This window comes from Acipenser ruthenus, chromosome 10 (assembly GCF_902713425.1).
Source record: "Acipenser ruthenus chromosome 10, fAciRut3.2 maternal haplotype, whole genome shotgun sequence".
NCBI lineage: Eukaryota > Metazoa > Chordata > Actinopteri > Acipenseriformes > Acipenseridae > Acipenser > Acipenser ruthenus.
The window spans coordinates 11,113,357-11,134,641 of record NC_081198.1 but is presented as its reverse complement, the minus strand read 5'-3'; the positions used below and the strand labels follow the sequence as shown (position 1 = coordinate 11,134,641).

The 21,285-nt window shown below is 37.5% G+C and overlaps 1 protein-coding gene across 1 annotated transcript; it reads right to left on the bottom strand.

The window, feature by feature from the left end:
• Positions 1–8,764: 8,764 nt before the first annotated feature.
• On the bottom strand, positions 8,765–10,672 carry si:dkey-51e6.1. The gene is made up of 3 exons (XM_034022256.2): positions 10,461–10,672; positions 9,762–9,886; positions 8,765–9,411 (listed from the first exon to the last, which is right to left on the bottom strand). The coding sequence occupies exons 1-3, from the start codon at positions 10,603–10,605 to the stop codon at positions 9,319–9,321; spliced, it is 363 nt and encodes a 120-aa protein (XP_033878147.1). The 5' UTR covers positions 10,606–10,672; the 3' UTR covers positions 8,765–9,318.
• Positions 10,673–21,285: the final 10,613 nt, after the last annotated feature.

Here is a 21,285-nt window from a genome sequence, read left to right as displayed (position 1 = left end):
TTCAATTTCAAAGATATAACTTCCTACCAATGCTTAGAACTTGTTACTTTAAAGAACAAGGAAGTTCCTCATTAATAGTGAATTGTGTTCCTTATTTTTAAACACACATTTCTCAAATTAAGGAAACATTTCGCCCAGACGAATGACTGAAAAAAAAAAAGGTATTACTGGCAGGCTTGTTATCAACTAGACGCAAAACAGACTTTCACTTACAATGCCAAGGCAGAGACTGCTGTATGAATTGGGGTTTATTTGTAATGGCAAAGAAAGCAGTTTTCTGAGAAGCTAATCTCTAACCAGGCCCACCGAGAGGGCGGGGAGGACAGGGAAATTTTCCTGGGGCCCAATGCCTCGAAGGGAGGCCCTGATGAAGTCGGAACTTTCTTTTTTTTTTTAGTATATACAAAATATTTTAAAACAACTAGCTCTGCACAAGACCCTTTGCGTTCCCACCACCACATTAAAAAGAAAAACTCCCGTTCTGCACACCGAGCCGATGTGCTTCTGTTGTGTAATGATTGTGTATCCAGGCGCTGTCAAACACTTCCTTTCACACAATGATTTGAACTTTCGCATTTCATATTTTACTACACCAAAGCTCAAAAAAAGGCATAGCAATTTTATGTATTTTTTAAAGACTTTTAAAAACTTTAAAAGAACCCTAAAGTTGCACAATATATACCACAGTATGAATTATTCTATTATCAAGATCTATAATTTGCTCAAAACAACGTGGTGGAGCAGTTTGTTAGAGAAATTGTATTGTGTAAAATAAATAAAGTACTTTCTTCAGCTGGTAAACACAATTAGAGAATGATCGGTTATATTGCTTAAAATACAAATATATTTACCAATACAGGCTATTAGTTAAGAGCAGAGACGAGTGGTTTATTTTTGGCACAGGATAAATAAAATAATGTATAGCAACACCATTAAAATGTAGTTTATGCCAAAAACGTATGTTATTTGATGTTAAGTAAGCTTCCGATTAATGACTATTACACGTGGAGTTTGTACAACAAAAATATTTATTCACTTACCTAAAAAAAAGTTTGAATACTGTAAATAACTTAAACATAACATTAAACATAGAAAAAGTAAACTATCCTGCTGCAGATTTTAATTGAGATATTGAAACTTCTAGGTGTCGTTGACAGTTTCCTTCAAACTCATTATCAAAATACTGTATCGGTTGAAATGATCTTCCTCAGACACTGCTAAGATTGCAAGTATCATTGCCTGGTTTAGAAGCTTGGTTTAGACTACAGTATACTACAAAGTCGGATGAATGTAGTACCATGAGGGGGGGCGGCAGCAGGACATACCAATCCTTCTCCGGGGCCCATGACGGCTCTCGGCGGCCCTGTCTCTAACCTGGTTTAATTCTTACTGTACTTTCAACAGTTGAACCTATGAACTGGGATATGTAATCTTAACAAAGGTGCATTTTCAACACAACGTAATGAGGGGAAGTGGAAAACCTAGGCCAATGTGCTGAAAGTTAATGCTAGGAAATAATAATAATAATAATAATAATAATAATAATAATAATAATAATAATAATATCCTTATATCTGCAATCTTTATTATTGTTGTTGTTGGTTCTTTTTACTCAACTGTACAACTGTTCTGAAGTACGGCATAGCATACAACGCAAAAATCTGCTACCTGCTATAGAGAAACTGTAATCAGATCCATGTGTAATGATAAAAATCAACAACAGACACAAGAAACAGAAGCAGTATGAAGTTCACCACAGAAAACAACAAATATAACATGGGCCACCACCTCAAACAGTACCACAAAGAAGTGCATGTGGTCAAACAGCTACCCTCGCTATTTCCCTCCTACTATCAAAAGCACCAATTAAGCAAGGTGTTCAGATAAATGTTGCAGATTGTCAAACAAAATAAAAGTGTGAGTCACAATCCATTAGATAATTATTGCATACATGTCCCATGTAGTACTTATGTATTGCAAAGTAACAAAACACCTAAAAGAAAGAAAACACATTTATTTCAAAATTTAACAAACATCAGTTCTGAACCATTTTTTTAATGAATTTAGGTTAGATTGTAAATTGAACTGCTAATATTCCTAGGGCTCACATTGTAAAGTCACTACTGCGTAGAGTGAATGTATTTGGGAGCCTGCTGATCCAAATTCTGGTTGTGGTAAGTGGTTGATCTTGACTGGGGACACATAAGGAGTGCTGTACTGGGCTTTGTGCATCCACGGGCTTGGGAGGAAAATGGACTGAGGTTGGTTCTGTGCACCATGCCATTGCAACCCCAACTGGTCAGATGCCAGATGAGCCAAGCTGAGACCAGCCAGGCTGACCTCTTGCCTGCAGAGTTTCAGTAGCATTGCAAAACAAGCTGCTTGGTTCCTCAGGGTAAATGATAAGAGGTCTTCCTGAGTCTGTACGTGGGTTGTAGCATTGATATTCAAATTGGGCATTTTGAAAAGGGTTAACGGGGTACAATACGTGATTGGGCACTCTTTACTTATCCCTCTGTGTTTCTTGATGTAGCCCATGTGAAAAGGAAATTGCAATTATATTTCAAAATGATACTAAGTGTTTTGTTGTTTTTTTACTGATTTGTTTTGTGGATTGAATCAAGCTACTCCAAAGCCAACCCTTAGGTCTGCCAAAAAAAAATGTGTCCAAAACCATCCAACAATATTGAACTTCATGAACCCAAACCAGACAAAATAAAGCAGCTTATATCTCCAGTTTTGTAACCTTATTTTAAGATATTGTTTTCTGTGCTATATTTTCTTTTCTGTGACAATAATGGGAACTAGACACACTCATGTTGGAAAATACAATGTTCTGTACAAGGTGCATTGATTCTGAAAACTGCACAGGATAGGTGGAGAAAAAGACTGAAAACCTTTGATAGGGTTTTTTTTCCCCCTGGAATCTTTCATCACTTCAATTTTTATCAGAATCAAATTTTCACCAAGTAGGCCAGTGCCTTTGACACGCTAGTTACATTAACATTTGACTAACAAAACTCTGCAGTGCTGTATATTGTATTGACATATACTTGTCTTACCTTTGTTATCTTTAGTATTATATTGTGGGTATGTATGGAAGTGTCTCTCTGTCTGTGTATTTGTCTGTATCTATGTGGCAAAGTGGTTAACTGTGTGCAGGTGCAGGAATGCAGCAGTGATCAATGAACAGACAGACAACGATAATCCAGGTGCAGTGATATTTTATTTTGTAATCCAATTGGTTTGATGACCCAAAGACAGTAAATAATAACGTTAACAGGCAATACAGCGGCGTGTATTGCTCTGTTGTAATCCATGGGTTGGTCCCAAAAATAATAATCCAGGTCTTTTTACACCCACACGTAACACAAACATGATCACCAGTCCACAGCGCGTGCTCTAGTGCTCGTGGTGCAAATACAGTTTATCATGCAAACAAGGTGCAGTGTTGTCCGGGTTTAGTGCTGGCCTTTGGCGATGGCTCCGGATCGTGTCAGCAGTCTAAATAACAACAAACAGTATATTTATTAACAACAAAACAAACAAAACATTCACGATAACAACACAGGTTTCTCCTTCCAATTCAGCTTAACCGTTACAAGAAACGGATCACTTCGATACGCCCCCTTTTGTACCGTCAATAATGACCCCTTGGTTAACTTATGCAAACGCTTCTCCAATCCGCAGCTGCCACATCATTTTCCTTTCAGCTCGATGATTTTGTGTGTCGTAGCTCTGCCTTCTTTCTAGATGACTGACTTCCTTCTAACCCTGGGAATGAATTGTCTGGCCATCCAGTCCAGGGCACTCTCTTCCCTATACACAGCACCCTCACAGGTCGAGAGGGAGATTTATCACCAAGAATTATTCTGTCTCTGTCACAATGTAACACTTATTTGTATCTGTATAACCACTTATTTAATTGTGGCAAAGCTTGGTGTAAACATTTCTTAGTATAAGTTATTGAGAGTAACACAATCTGGGGACATATGAAGGCGCATGTACATTCGTTGAGAGATACATCACACAATCTTGAGAATCATTTTTCAGGAAACTTTTCATATATTAACCCACTGTGTACATGATGTTAATTTACATTGTGTTCTTCTACTTTTTCATCATACTGATAGCTCTACCTTTGAATTTACAGCCCTGACAAGGTATGTATCTTAATGACATTAGTCTTAGTGACGGTATCAATAAAGGTAGAAGTGAGCCCTCACATTATCATTCAAATAACCCACTTTTAGCTTATGGAACTGGATCTACACCTCAGTGAGTTCTTGTTTTATTTTCATTTCTTTTTCCAACAACCACATTCAGACCACAGTGGAATAAAAATACACTTCTAATATAGCTTTTACTCTCAAGCTTATCAGTGATTTTTTGTATTATTATGAATTTTCTTCCTGTCTGATTAGGACTGGTGTCAATAGCTCTCTTGGCACCTAGTCCTCCTGAAAAATATAGTCTGGTTAATACAGCTATGGCCAAAAGTTTTGCATCACCTAGGATTTTAGGATTGAGACATCATTAAAATAAAAAAAAACAACTACAAGAACATAATTTAGATCTTTTATTTAACATCATGTAATCAAAGAAATTACAAAATGATACTGCGAAAGTCTACTGGAAGCTATAATAGTAGTACAGTATTTTATGCTAGATTTCAATTTTTTTTGGAAAACTATAAAAGCGGTATGTCATTCAATATGTTACCGTGACATTATTCATCAGGTTTCATTCGACTTTATGAAGCAACATTAGTTAATTATATAGGGTGATGCAAAACTTTTGGCCATAGCTGTGGAGCAGATAACCTGGAAAAAAGCCAATGTTAAGAACATGTACCGCACAAACAGACTGCTCTAATCTCTCAAAAGTTAACCCTAAACATTTATTTAAATTGGTGATTTGTTCTTTACTTTACGTGTGTCTAGTTTTATTTTTTGTTTTATATTTCATCAAACATAAGCAATAACCCTTTGGGAAAAAACACAGATACAGTGCACAGTTGTCAATTACTTATAGTTACTAGATTAGAATTCTGATATTGAAATTTGCTTTTTAAAAGATACTGTCAGCATGCATTCTATAGGTGCCCTGAGACTGGGAGCTCAGCTATTGAGTGTTAAAGAAAAATAAGAAAAGGAAATAAGATATCTGTACTTTTTATTTTGTCAAAACATTTCCTGGGCTGGTTTAATAAACAACTGTTATTACAACTAGGTTATGAAAGATAAGATATAAAGATTAAAAGTTAATATGTCAACAGGGTTAGAAAACGGATGACACATTTAATACTTGATTACTAAAACACTCCTGGGTTTATTAAATGTAAAAAAAAAAAAAAAAAAAAATGTGTATGACCTTCTAACCCTCTTTTTATAAACTGTAAATGAAAGGTCAGCAACCACATTGAAATGTATTAAAATCCCTGAAGATTCCAGTTACAAGGAAATGTAAAACCAAACACCTCCTGTTCTCTGCTCATAGAAAACAATAAGATGTTTTTGCTCTTTCTGCCATGTCTTCTCTAACAATACCACAAAGCACTTAAGCAATTCATCACGTTTCTTCTGGAAACTGAGCCAGAAAATCATAAACTGGGATTTGTGTGATTTATATCAGACGACCTTCAGTTACATACTACCCATATTTGTATAGTGTACTTCTGTACCGGCCAGCATCCAGTGGACAAGAGGCATCAGTTTGTCATCCCAAAGGCTGCATCCACAGCACAAGTGCCCCTGTACACTGCAGCATGGGCAATGCACTTGTCTGATGCTGATGTATTGAGGCAACAGAAAAAAGCAAACCTGTTATTTGGCATATTTTCATCAATAAAAAATCTTAATGGCTGGTTTCACAGACACCAATTACCAATCATTTTGGAATACTTTACCTAAGATAACATGTCCAAGTGCTAATCGGGGGTTATGAAACCAGCCATTAATATAAAATGAAATAGCCTGGCTAGATTAAGCAATCATTCAACATTAAAGGATGATTTAGCTACATTAGTATGATAACACAAAACACAGCATCATATTGCTTGCATCAGTTATGCCTTGAGGTAGCTGAAACTAATACAGACATCTTACTGCAGACACAACAGCATGCATGCAGTTCTGTACACGATGCTCACACATCCTATTGTCTTGTATTTTCTTTGTCAAGTACTCAGTTGCGCTTCAAGATACAGTACTGTGCAAAAGTTTTAGGCAGGTGTGAAAAAATGCTGTAAAGTAAGAATGCTTTCAAAAATAGACATGTTAATAGTTTATATTTATCAATTAACAAAATGCAAAGTGAGTGAACAGAAGAAAAATCTACATCAAATCAATATTTGGTGTGACCACCCTTTGCCTTCAAAACAGCATCAATTCTTCTAGGTACACTTGCACACAGTTTTTGAAGGAACTCGGCAGGTAGGTTGGCCCAAACATCTTGGAGAACTAACCACAGTTCTTCTGTGGATTTAGGCAGCCTCAGTTGCTTCTCTCTCTTCATGTAATCCCAGACAGACTCGATGATGTTGAGATCAGGGCTCTGTGGGGGCCATACCATCACTTCCAGGACTCCTTGTTCTTCTTTACGCTGAAGATAGTTCTTAATGACTTTCGCTGTATGTTTGGGGTCGTTGTCAAGGTGCAGAATAAATTTGGGGCCAATCAGATGCCTCCCTGATGGTATTGCATGATGGATAAGTATCTGCCTGTACTTCTCAGCATCGAGGAGACCATTAATTCTAACCAAATCCCCAACTCCATTTGCAGAAATGCAGCCCCAAACTTGCAAGGAACCTCCACCATGCTTCACTGTTGCCTGCAGACACTCATTCGTATACCGCTCTCCAGCCCTTCGGCGAACAAACTGCCTTCTGCTACAGCCAAATATTTCAAATTTTGACTCATCAGTCCAGAGCACCTGCTGCCATTTTTCTGCACCCCAGTTCCTGTGTTTTCCTGCATAGTTGGCCTTGTTCCCACGTCGGAGATATGGCTTTTTGGCCGCAAGTCTTCCATGAAGGCCACTTCTGACCAGACTTCTCCAGACAGTAGATGGGTGTACCAGGGTCCCACTGTTTTCTGCCAATTCTGAGCTGATGGCACTGCTGGACATCTTCCGATTGCGAAGGGAAGTAAGCATGATGTGTCTTTCATCTGCTGCAATAAGTTTCCTTGGCCGACCACTGCGTCTACGGTCCTCAACGTTGCCCGTTTCTTTGTGCTTCTTCAAAAGAGCTTGGACAGCACATCTGGAAACCCCTGTCTACCTTGAAATTTCTGCCTGGGAGAGACCTTGCTGATGCAGTATAAATACCTTGTGTCTTGTTGCTGTGCTCAGTCTTGCCATGGTGTATGACTTTTGACAGTAAACTGTCTTCAGCAACCTCACCTTGTTAGCTGAGTTTGGCTGTTCCTCACCCAGTTTTATTCCTTCTACAAAGCTGTTTCTGTTTCAGTTAATGATTGTGTTTCAACCTACATATTGAATTGATGATCATTAGCACCTGTTTGGTATAATTGTTTAATCATACACCTGACTATATGCCTACAAAATCCCTGACTTTGTGCAAGTGTACCTAGAAGAATTGATGCTGTTTTGAAGGCAAAGGGTGGTCACACCAAATAAGGATTTGATTTAGATTTTTCTTCTGTTCACTCACTTTGCATTTAGTTAACTGATAAATATAATCTATTAACATGTCTATTTTTGAAAGCATTCTTACTTTACAGCATTTTTTCACACCTGCCTAAAACTTTTGCACAGTACTGTATATCTCCATGGTCCTGAGAGAAACTGGCATTCACTTTCTCGGTACTGGAGACAGGATATTCATGTCAGCTGTGACATTTAATGCCAGTTTCCATTATGAACTCAAGAAGTAAACGCCTTCCTGCGTTAAAAAAAAATGTGCCAGAATCAGACTCTGAGGGATTGAAATGGTCTAGCTTTTGGATAGACTCCAGCACCTGCTTTAACCCTGGGGATTTAAGCATGGCTCCAGTTTAAAATGAATTGAACTTCATGCAATTAGTCCAGTAATTGTTCTGAATTATTAGTATTTATGAAGAGTAAATAGCAACTGTCATTTATATCGCCTATTTTTTTAAACTACAGGTTAGCAGGCAGCGAACTGATATTTTGAACGGTCCAAAAGTCCTGTGAAAAAATACAAAGTACATGGCTCAGTAACTAAGTTATAGTGGTGCTTGTGTGGAAACAACATGCGTGTACACGCCAGCAATATGTCTTAACAGACAGAAAGCCTCTTAAAACTACAGGATATACCCAGTGAGCAGTTACCTAATAAAACCCATGGCTATGGCATTTCACATCTGCAGCTCTGGTTTTCAGTACCAAGACAGAGAAGGAAGCTTGGTTTACTCCAGCAGAAAAACTGTAAGCACACTGGATAAGCAAGAGGACCGTGAAGAATTATCTAACCGGTTCTGTCACCCTGAGGATACATTAGTTAGGTCTGTCTCTATTATTTTTAAATCCAATGATTGACAAAGGAGATTTGATAGAAATCATAGTATTTAATGGCTAACAATATGGCTTTGCTTAACAAAAATTTCGCAAGCGTTTTGCTCATTGAAACTATTAGTTGGCACGCCGACTACAGACAGACAATATCAGGAAATTAATCACCCTGTGTTATGTCCTGGTGACTTATTTAAGGTCCGCTTTCCCGCTTAGATGATTCCAGTTAATCTCAATAAAGAAAAAATAATTGCACAATAGAACAATAGTCCTTGATTGAATTTTAATTACAAGAAGACATTCAGAAGACTCAAGTTAATCTTAACAACGAAAAACATAATTGTACAATAGAACAATAGTCCTTTGAATTATGAGAAATCACACTACTAGTATCTGGTTATGTTAAGGAAAGATGTCAAACCGAGCTGTCAATGTAAGCTCTCTTGGTGCTTCAAAAAATGAGGCTGTGGGCCAAGTGATGTTAAAATAAATGCAATTACTAAATCTATTTTTATTTAGTGTGTGTCTCATTTCTAAATAAACACACATCTTAATGTTCTGCTATCATCTTATTGAGAAAAACAAGGCAATTGTACTGCATTATATTGTGCGCTCCCATTTGCATTTTAGTAAACCTCCACATTTAGGACAGTAAAACAAAGGAGTATTGTACACCAACTAAAATTTTTTTTTTTTTTCCCCCACAAAGATTACTTAAGCAAAGATGAATCCTGGACAAAATGGTTGACTTTTATCTAGGAGCAAAGAATTGTGTTTTGCTTTTGACCCCCTACTTCAGCAGGCTTGCTAAATGAAGCTGTTCTACTTTTTATCATCAGACCAGGTGATCTCGTAGTCTGTGAAGACAGTCTTTAACTTCTCAACAGTGACAGAGTGGTCAGCCTTGCCGAAACCCTGCAGGAAAAAGGAATATGAAACTAGAAACATATAGCAATAATTTCCTTTTATATTAAAAACAATAAAAAATGTAATTATATATAAGTAGACATATAAGTACAATGGTTTAGACGTGTTCTTTGCTGCTGGAGCTGCCAGTCTCTGAGAACTGGCCCTGTTGTGTTACTGATTTAAGAGTACATTTTTATTATTATTATTTTATGCAAGGGAAGCACTTATAAAATTCATAGTCAGTGTTGGAATTACCAATATAGTTAAAAATAAAGTTACATGCTTCCAGAAAGCTACTGACAGAACCGTTACCCAGGTATTCCTGTCCGAAAAAGACCCCAACCACCACTACTTACTGTGGAGAGGCCAAATACTCTGATCTTCTTCTCGGTGCTGTTGTGTTCAATCTTTCCACCTCCCAGACAGTTACATTCCAGTCCTAACTTTTCCAAGTCAGGATTTATTTTTTCAAATATGTGATCTGTAAAGAAACATGTTCACATCTTTAGGGTAAGAGCGGTAAATGGTGGCTTCAGTTTTTAAATTATAACATTTATTACACACACTTGTATTAATTGTTTAGCTATATTTTCACCTTTGAACGTTGTATATTATTATTATTATTATTATTATTATTATTATTATTTTCAACTATTTTGGATAAGGCATATTGCATTGGTAAACTATAACTTGCTTTCCATTTTATGATTCTATGACTTAAGAGCATTTATTAATAAAAAGATTATAACATGACAGTTCGTTTTGTTTGGCCTGTTCAAAAGCTTTATCTCATTTTCGAAAGCATACCTAAGGAAAGCAGCGTGCACTCAAAAAAAAGCAGCAACTAAAGCTTGTCTTTATACCGTACGGTTAGTTAAAAGTGTATACAATATGCTAAAATAGTTTGCTACTTTAAAAATTAAACATCTCAAGGAACAGTAACAATATCTGCCGATTCAAATATTTGGCTGTTGCAACTTGCCAGGAGCTATTTTAAAGTAGTGTACTCAGTGTCGTAACGTCATGCTGTTTTCCACACACAGAAAAACACTTACTGTGGAATTCAGCACTCTGAGTGCCTCTAACTATATCTTTGTATTCACCAGCACCCCCTTTGACTTTCACCCGCACCAGAATGTATTTAAACACTCCTTCGGGGTCGATTTCTACAGCAGAAACGTTTTTTAAAAGATCTGCCATGGCGGCTTCGGTTGTAGTTCTGTCTCACGGAGGCTTGACTGGGCGGAGCAAGCAGAAAAGCTGAAAGAGAGACTGCAGTCCAGGGAAATTTAAAGTGACACGAGAGCTTAGAAGGCTGGTACCCCAGTTGAGAGTCATATCTCTCAATACAGCTTAAGGTGAATTAACACAGCAGGTTTTTCACCTCAATAAATGCAGACCAATAATACTGACCCAATGGCAAATGTACATTTTGTGTTGATCCCTTGTACTGTCATACTCTTTCATATTGCCGTGGAAGAAAACAGGTGAACGGGGGAAGCATTTCGCTAATTTAATAATACATCTGTTGAATGACGTGCCGTAGGAGATTAGTGCAGTATTCGCAACACTGTGTTCTCTGTAGGTATTAATTTGAGAAAAGACAGAATACATTTTCTATTTTTGTGAGTTTTGCCCAGTTACTTACCAGTTAACTTACCTATTAAAGAACTGCTTCATTGACACTTCAATACATAAACCGGGCATTCCAGGTTTCCCAGGATGCTTAGAACACATCAATATGATCTGGCAACAAATTCAATCAGCTAAAAAGGAGAGGAAGGAGCTCCATGTGACATTCCTGGAGTTGGCTAATGCATATGATTCAGTGCCACATGAACTTCTTTGGGCAGCATTTAATTTTTTCAGTGTACCGATGACAAAAACAAATCTAGTGAAAGCCTTCTTTGGAGATTTGCAATTTAGTTTTTCAGCTTCCGAATTCAGCACTACATGGCAATGCCTAGAAGTTGGAATAATGGCAGGATGCACCATTTCTCCACTGGTTTTTACCATGGCAATGGAAGTAATCATTAGGGCATCAAAATGGGTAGTGGGAGGAGAGCGCTTGGCTTCTGGAATGCGACTACCACCAATTCGAGCATACATGGATGACATGACAACCATGACTACAACAGTAGCCTGCACTAATCGGTTATTGGGCAAATTAACCAATAACATTGAATGGGCATGAATGCAATTCAAGCCCACTAAATCAAGGAGCATCTCTATAATTAAAGGTAAAGTAGTAGATAAAACGTTCTTCATTAACGGTGAGGCAATACCAACAGTGTCTGAGAAGCCAGTGAAGAGTCTTGGGAGATGGTACGACGGGGATCCAAAGGACACAGTTTGTGTGGGAGAAGTTAGACAACAAGCAGTGGAAGGGTTGAAGAGCATAGACAGCAGCGCTCTACCAGGCAAACTAAAACTCTGGTACTTTCAGTTTGGTCTACTGCCGAGGTTGCTGTGGCCACTGACTGTGTATGAGGTTTCTTTGACAACAGTAGAGAAGCTAGAAGCCTTAATCAGTTCATGCATCAGGAAATGGTTGGGAGTTCCATGCTGCCTCAGTAGAGTGGGACTTTATGGTAAAGGAATACTGCAGCTACCAGCATCCTCTCTAACCGTGGAGTTTAAGTGCATCAAGGTCAGACTGGAAATGACATTAGTAGAGTCACGCGACAAATGCGTAAGGGAGGCAGTACCTGTGCTGAAAACAGGAAGAAAGTGGGTAGCAAAGAAAACTGTGGAGGATGCAAAGGCTGCCCTTCGAATTGGTGATATCATGGGGCAAGTTCAGCATGGAAGAGGGGGTCTTGGTCTCAGTTCAGCTCCTCCTACATGGCACAAGGCAGACCCAGCTCAACAGAGGAAAATGGTAGTCAAAGAGGTGCAAAAGCAGGAGGAGAGGATGAGGTGTATAAAGGCCATTTCCCAGGCCAAGCAGGGAGAATGGATGAGATGGGAGAGTGTGGATCAATGCAAGATTGGCTGGCAAGACATATGGTCAATGGAACAGAGCAGGATCAGTTTCCTCATCAGGTCAACATATGATGTTCTCCCATCACCACATAACCTAAACCTCTGGGTAGGAGAGGATCCCTCATGTCCTTTGTGTTCATCACCTGCAACATTAAGGCACATTTTGACAGGATGTAAGGTGGCTCTTAGCCAAGGACGGTTTACTTGGCGCCATGACCAGGTGCTGCGATGTTTGGCCTTAGCATTAGAAGACAAGTGTAACATGACCAATAAGTCGCCACCTGTTCCATCAAAACATTACACACAAAAGACAACATTCCTCTGTCCAGGAGAGCAACCACCAAGAAAAGGTGTTAAAACCAATCCTCGCCCAGGACAAGCTGCTAGAGACTGGAAAATGCTGGCAGATGTTGGTCAATGGCTTATTTTTCCACCTGAGATTGCCACCACTAACCTTCAACCAGATATTGTCTTGTGGTCTGGATCAGCACGCCTTGTTCACCTGGTAGAGTTAACAGTGCCATGGGAGGATGCTGTAGATGAGGCGTACGAGAGGAAGAAACTAAGGTATGCTCAACTAGCCAATGAAGCAGAACAGCGAGGATGGAGAGTCCGGGTTTACCTAGTGGAGGTGGGTTGTCGAGGATTTGTGGCACACTCTACAACCCGGAGCAGCAACTGGCTGTGGTTGAGACGGAAAGATTCTGGCTGGGGATCTCAAGCACAATAGAAAGAAAGAAACACTGATGTACAGGTAAGTAAGCTGGGCTGAGTTGAGAGGGGGGGACGGAGGGGGGTGATTCTGGGATGCCAGAATCACCATCGAGCCCTCTTTAGGTATCGTGGGCTAGTCGACGAAACACCGGGGATGGAAGGTGCCCACTTGAAGACCCCAGAGATGTACCCTACTTAGCTCAATCCAGACGGTTGTCATGCTGATGCGCTGGGGAGACCGCTCTGTGGTTGATCCCCGGAGCCAGCATCGCAGCCGTTGTGTGTGCTGATGCGCTAGGGAGGCAAAATAAGCTGATCCCTGGAGCGAGCATTACACTTCAGCCATCAACACCTGACAGAAGGATATCTACATCATCATATGGAAGGAAGCGCAAATGGATGGAGACACCTATGGATCACATTAGTTTACTGTAAAGCTACGTCTTAGTTGGTGCTTATCTTGGCGAGAGCCGAGTTCAAATCAGCATGCAGTTTTAACATCTACTCTTGTGTAATGGAAATCAGTTGTTCAGCTTCGATTTTTGTTTCTGACCAAATTTATATCTGAATTTTAGTTTCTCACACTGTCCATCTAATTAGGTTTACCAGATTTGCACATTTTTTTCTTTCACCTACACTGTACCAACTCTGAAGCCCTTAAAATAACAGTATATACTAACACAATAATAGTTTAAAAATGAAACATCGTGTGTATTTATTGCAGATGATAATAACTAATTTTGTTTTATATTGTCATCTCAAAACATTTTAAATGTACAAAAACACAGATTTAAAAAATTGCTATTAGTATTACCATTTAAACGTGGTAGTTCAAGTAAGCATATAGTCACTCATTTTTTACTTCATATTTTTTTCATATTTAGTGTTCCAGTATATCCAATTATTATTATTATTATTATTATTATTATTATTATTATTATTATTATTATTATTATTATTATTATTATGAATTTTGTTGTACTAGTTTTTCTAGGTGTTATAGTTTGCTGTGACCTGAGGCTTCCTGTTATTCTGTTGGCCTGTACAAGGTTGTTTTTTTTTCCAGTGTCATCAGCTTGCTAGTTCCAGTATGTCAGGTGAAGGCCATTGCATCAAAGCTTGAACTTTTTCATTTGGAAATAGTCCCCTATATTTCCTTTTGTTTACTTTAAATGTGGTGCCAAATACCTTGACCTCAGTCGGTCAGGGACTGTTATTGTTGGGTTGTGTGCAGTATGTCAGTTTTTGTTCAAGGGTACAAACTATTTCTGTCTTTCGGGTAAAATATCCCAAGATATTTAGTGACCTTGCTCGAGTAACAGGCGGGCTTGTGTGATGTACTGCTGTTACAGAATCTAACCCTCGCAGAAACAGAAGGTTAAAAGCTTGCAGGACTTTTAAACAGTGGTTGGACACTCTCTTAGACGGTCAGCTGTTGGGCGCCTTACCTTCAACTTCTAGTCTTATATAAATTAGCTTTCCTCCCATTCCTTTTAAGATCCATAATTTCATTATTTGTGTTTAACTGCAATGCAGAGATCAGCACATACAGCTCTGGCCAAAAGTTTTGTATCCCCCAATAGAATTAACTAATTTTTCTTCATAGTCAAATGAAACCTGCTGGTTACGTTAACATGTTGAATTACGTTAACATATTGAATTACATACCGCTTTATAGTTTTCCATATACTTAACAAAAAGCTGACAAAAATGTAAAAATTTGACATTTCAAAATCTAACATGAAATACTGTACTACTATTATGGCTTCTGGTAGACTTGCAATATCATTTTGTCATTTCTTTGATTACATGATGTTAAATAAAAGTTATGTTCATATATATATATATATATATATATATATATATATATATATATATATATATATATATATATATTAATTATGTCTCAGTCCTAAGATTCTAGGTGATGCTAAACTTTTGTTCCTAGCTGTACGTGTTCACAACAGTGTTGTGCAATGTATCAAGATTCTATTCTAACCATGACAAGTATGAAAACATGTCGAAATCAACTCAAGATTCTCATAACAGTACATTTTAAATGTAGTAAAGTCATTTACAGTTTAGTATTTTTTTATATTAACCGTTTACAGATTTGATTGTTTTCATCATGCTTGAAAATAACTTTATACATTATATTATAGTTTTAAAATGAGAGGCACTGATAAAACATAGCCAGCATGCTAGAGTCCGAATTTGGATTTGGAAATTCCTGGTTTCCTGGGCAGAGTGGGAAAAGCATCAGATTGTGTGACTAAGGAGCTCAGAGCCACTTTATAAGAATAGACAATAGATGTCCTGAGAAGACACAGTGTTCCATTCTTGGACTGTACACATATGACTAACACACATCTTTCTCAATGATTTTCTTATTGGTGACTTTCAGTAGGTTTCTGCCCTTTTTAGAGATGACCTGTGGTGCAACTGTAATTGAATCAACCCATTCAAATGATTTTGACAGTGGCTGATCGTAATACCCTTGCCACTCAAATCAATATAAAACCTTCTCCCTGAAGTCTTTTTTTATGTTGTTTCTCTCAGAAATGCACTAAAGAACCTGACTTGCACTGTATAAAGTGATAATTGTCCTGTTTTTGAATGATTTCAGCGGCGGCAGTATTAAGATCCAGCACTGTTTGGATCAATTGAATACACACCGGTATCTAGAGTTTAAAGATAGAGGATCAATGTCATTTTCTCATCCTCATATCATTGTATTTGGGTTCCATTCTTGTTTTGTTTTTGTTTTTCCATGACATCCTTGAAACTTATTGTACACCTGTGCGAACTTCCCTACTGACAACTGTGGTTGAGTAATTGCTGCTCATGTTGCTAAAATGAACAAAAAGAAAATGGATACTATTGGCTCAGCCTGCACTTGGTATTCATTAATCATGCAGACACGCTAATATCAACAGCTGCATGACCTCTAATCTCTATTATATTTAGGTGCTGAAAATAATACACAGCAGGATGTGCTGTTGTGATATATCAGCAGTATAAAAGTGCTGATATCTTAATAGTGCTCATTAGGATGATCTTCATTCTAATCTTGACAGATTTTAAAATATATTAGGGTCATAAGTTATAAAAGGCTTTTTATGTATATTCTGTTGCTGCAGTTGGTGACAAAACTGAATAAGTCTTTAGCTCATCAGCATCATTTATTCTCAGAGAAATGCTGGGACATATTTATCCTTGTTTCTTTTAACATCTCCCAAAACAACATTGTTAGAATTGTTTATAATGCTGATTGATCTGTTTAGAGGAATGTCATTTAAAATTATACTGGCTAATTTGAACTCGAAGGTGTAATGCCTACCATCTCTGAGGTTTATATTAATGATCTAATCAGTAACTAGCCCCTAAATAAGTCTATATTTTATTTCTTTATAACACACCTGGAGTATTCCTGTGCACTTTAATACTGAAGTCCCACCTTCATTGGATATTTTTTATATTACTTTGCGACTCTGGGAAGAACATACAGTTTCAACATTACCTATTGCAATAGGAAGTGCAAAGCAGCAGGAAGCTGTAGTACAGTCTATGTAACTTGGGTTTGAATGGGGTGAAATGGGAAGAATACATACAAATAAAAACTGTAACAAAAATCTATTATGAGATAAAAACAAATCCTGATAACCATGAAACTTATCTTTGCAGACACCATTTCCTGAACTGGGTACACCAGGAAGAGACCCATTCAATCAGTGGCCCCAAAGGGTGCTTTAAAACAATATTTTCTCATTTTAACGAAAGGCCAAAATAAATGTTATGTTTTCCATTTACAGTATACTGCCACCAGTTCATAATCAGCATACATTCTGTTATGTGCTGTAAAAGGAAATTATTCAATACAATTTATATGCTTCTATGATATTAGAAGTATACACAATTTCTGATATAACATCAGAAGTTATGAAAATGTATTTTCTATAGTTGATTGGAATATGGGCGAGTGTAGATCTAGGAAACACATTTTGTGTGAGCATTACCACGGTGCAGGTAAAAACAGTCACACTGAAATGTGTTACTCAACCATGCGCTGTACTCAACCCTTTCAAAAGCAATTTCAATAACAGAGTGTTAATGTTCAAGGTCTAAGGGATTATGAAATACCTTTATGCCATTTACAGGAAAAAACACAACTGAAAAAATGACACCTGAAAATGTTCATTTTGTAATGTCTGAGAGTTGCAATGCATGTCCCTCCAGACTACTGTGATTTACTGAGTCTATCAGAACAGAAGTTATGTGATGACGTCAAGCATTGTTTTCCTTCTAGACTGTTCACTGGAATAAGATAATAGGATGGTAGCAGGAAACTCTGGAAAATCCATTATGCCCATAAAAATGTCTATAACAAACACGTAATACAATTTGAATTAAACTTAAAAAAGTAAGGTCCAGTAGACAACTGTAGACTTACATATAGATAGATAGATAGATAGATAGATAGATAGATAGATAGATAGATAGAGGCTTTGGTACATTTGGAGTTTTTTTTTAGGTTGGTTAAATCTTAGCTTATTAAGCTCATATTTTGAATAATTGCTCATATAGAATAAGTTAACTTTAAGATTAAATGGAAAAGGAAAGCAGATTTATACATTGAATTTTCCCACTTACCAAATTCCCTAACAATCTCACCTGTGCCCATTCTCAAAGTTATAATGTTTGCTATGTTAATTGTAGACTGTAACAAGTTTAGTCTCTGCAAGCTTCCAGGTATCCAAACACTTCATGAGCTGTAGTTCACAATCATAGGTGTAAAAACTGCCCTTAAACATAGGAGGCGAAAAAGTAGAACAGGTACAGGGTGTCCCGAATGATGCCCCTGGTAAAATCATGACCACGTGGTGTGCAAGGTGAGTCATACGAGCAGGGGAGTGCATGTTCAAGCCCTGGCTGTGCGAAGCCGGCAGTCTTCGGTAGGGATTCTGGAATAAGCGTCACATTGGCTCTGGCCCACTTGCGGGTTAGAGAGGCAAAACCATCAGGGACTGTTTCTCCTTACACCCGGCCCTATGAGTATTTTATGTTGTGTGTTATTGTTTAAAATGAAAGAGCGCAGTTACGACTCACCCCCGCAGTACTTGTTGTGTGTGTTTCTTCCTGGTCTGACATCACCACCAAGCCTATCTGTGGCAGGACCCTATCGACCTAGTGAGCTCAGACGGACACTTACAAGACTGGCCTTTGTCCTCCAAAAGCTTGGAGCTGTCTGACATCTGCTCTCGAGTTCCTGGGTATAAAAACAAGAAACTGGCTTGTTTGTGGGATTAGAGGATGCTCACTGAACCTCGTCTCCTGAGCTATGTGGGGAATTGTTGCGGTGAGAAAACATAATGCTCCACTCCTCAGCAATGTATCTTGTCTTTGCAGATCCTTATTATGACAACCACGTGCTAACGTGTCACCAGAAAAAACCTCAGGTACAGAATTAAAAGGAGTTTCCCATTCCAGCTGTTCAACACACTACATTAAATACAAAATATTACCGATTTGATTGGAAAATTGTCTATCGTTAAATGGAAAAATGAATAGTCATTGAATAGTCCAAGATTAGAGCAAATCGGGGTGGGTGAAACCAGCTCTAAGACTTTATGACATAGTGCCATTATCAGGCATCTGCTAGCTTATTACATGAACACTACTTTGTAACTACAAAACTACAGTTGTAATTATAGTGTGCTTACATGATAAAGCATGTCCAACTCCCAGAACCTTTTATTTTGCAATCATGCATGTAATTAAATTGATAAGTTCACTTAATCAATAATATTAGACCGTAATTGGAAAGTGTGTATCATTAACGTTTTGTAACATTAAGAAAAACTGGGATTTTCCCCTGGCCTCATCCACAGACTTATGGTCTACAGGAAAGGTGTTAAAAAGCTGCTATAGACATTGACTGTTCTTTCCTTCCTTACAGTCAGCAGTGAAATTACTGGATGTAAATCCCTCTTGGGTTTTCCAAGCTTATTTCTATCTAAAAATATACACTAATAAATGAAAGTCATGAAGCAGGATAATGAAATACTGTTTTCTCAATTATATACTATAACTATTCTATAGTGATTCGGAATGATAAAGCCTAAGAAAGATAGATACACACTGTGAATAGGCTTTTTCTGTCTTAATTTATCCTTATAGAGGATTGTATACAGAACTGAACCTTTATAGAATGTATTGTACACTAACAAATAAAAGACACAAGTTTGTAAACGTCCTTGTAAAAAATATTGTCTGAATGAACATGGCAACACACTCATCATGTTTTATACAATCTTGTGTATCACCCCAGTATATCTTATTGTTTCTCACCCCTCAGAAACCAGTCTATTTCAGATTAGATTTTATAGGGTAGCCTGAAGTTTAAAAGTGGTCTTTTCAGTTGTATTTCAGTGTGCAAGGTCACAGAAAGTTGCTAAAACATGGTAAAGCATAGAAACTGCAAAATTACAAATTTACTGTAGGAAACCTTTATAAAGAAAATCAGGGACATAAACATAGCTAGTATTCTATAGTAGTAGTGAACAAAAACTATAGTTGACTGTACTATATGGAATACTATGGCGTAGACAACTCCAGCCATGATGTGCCTTGACATAGCAAGTTTAATACAATAAGTATAAATGAATACGTGCTTTAGAAAATGATCAGAGGTTTGATTAAAGACCTCGACTGGAAATTCCGATGTTGCCTACCCCAGCTTTCGTAAATATAGACTTCAGTTCTGATTGTTATTACTAGTAGTGTAGTAGTAGTCGTCGTCGTCGTAGTAGTAGTAGTCGTAATAGTAGTAGTATTAGTAGTAGTAGTATTTTATGCAGTTGAATGAGGAAATCTATACATTCCTGGCCCCAGGGCAGAAATGGATACAGATTGTAGTGGAAGTAAAACTAACATAGTCAAATTCATTGAACTAAGGAGTCTTTAGTCTAAATGTTTTTCAAAGAATTAAACAATTTTACTACTTAATTATATGGTGACTCATTAAGGACAGAAAAAAATAGAAATGTGTTGAGATTATTTATATTTTTTCAATGTCATCAATGAGCCACTGTATACTTTAGTTGTATGTTTTAGTAATGTTTTAGTTTTACTACATACTGAGGCATTGAGTGCATTTTACAGTAGTTTTGTTTTTATATAGCATGTGAGGAAATACAATTCAGTACATGTTATGCAAGGCAGTACACATTATATGTGTGTATGTGTGTGTCAGCTATTGAATGGATGGTATTTGGATCTGCTATTAGGTTAGATATGTTATTTTAAAGAAACAACTGCTTTCACTGTATTTGTATTTTTGAATTTCAATCTGCCTAAAAATATGAATGTGTTCTTATGGCCAATGCAGAGCTTGTGATCGCTTTATTCTTACAGTAAGTGAAACAGTAGACCAATTCAATATTACATTGTTTGGTATTTGCAAACCTTGGGAAAGGTGTTAGCTTCCATGGAACCTCAATTTTGAGAAGTACCATGTGGCAGAGAAAAACATCCCCTCAAAGAATCTTCTGACAAGGTTGCAGAGAAACAAACATCATGTGTTTTCATTTGAAATGTGTTATAGCAAACTGATATCTTGTAGTTTAAAGAAACCTCCATTTGCATGTCTTACTTTCAGGCAGTCTTGCACTTCCTCACCCTTTTAACACCTGATTTTCTTTCATTACCAACCAACTGCTGCCACTATTTTCTGACATGCTGTGCAACCAATGACATGGTTTGACCTGGAAGACACAGACCTAGGAAGTGAAATAATAATCGATTACCTAAAGTAAGGTAAACACAGTATACTGGAAGATTTAAAAGCAGGTAAGGTACCTGGTAGGACTGAACATTTTTGAGAGTAACACAAAAGCTCCAGGGTAAGCAAAGAAAGATTTCTGAGCTTATTCATCTATTTATTTTTACTAACTACTTTTCTAGGTGCATATGTATTCAGGTTAACTAATTGTTATTGGATAACGGTGGTTACAACATTTCCAAATAGATCACTCATATCAAAAGGTATTTTAAGCTTGACTGTGATTATTCATCTTAGGAAAAAAAAAAAAAAGAAAAGTCCCCTCAAATTTCCAGGAAATAGGGGGGATGGCCCAGATATCAGCACAGGATATAAGCAGCTGAGCAGCACTTAGATGCAGT

Bases quoted from the DNA above. Each gene is read 5' to 3' on its own strand.
- si:dkey-51e6.1 (XM_034022256.2), bottom strand. From the start codon at position 10,605: ATGGCAGATCTTTTAAAAAACGTTTCTGCTGTAGAAATCGACCCCGAA. The intron at 9,887-10,460 runs GTAAGTGTTTTT...GTTTCTTTACAG, and splicing joins TCAGAGTGCTGAATTCCACA to ATCACATATTTGAAAAAATA. The intron at 9,412-9,761 runs GTAAGTAGTGGT...TTTTTCCTGCAG, and splicing joins GAGTATTTGGCCTCTCCACA to GGTTTCGGCAAGGCTGACCA.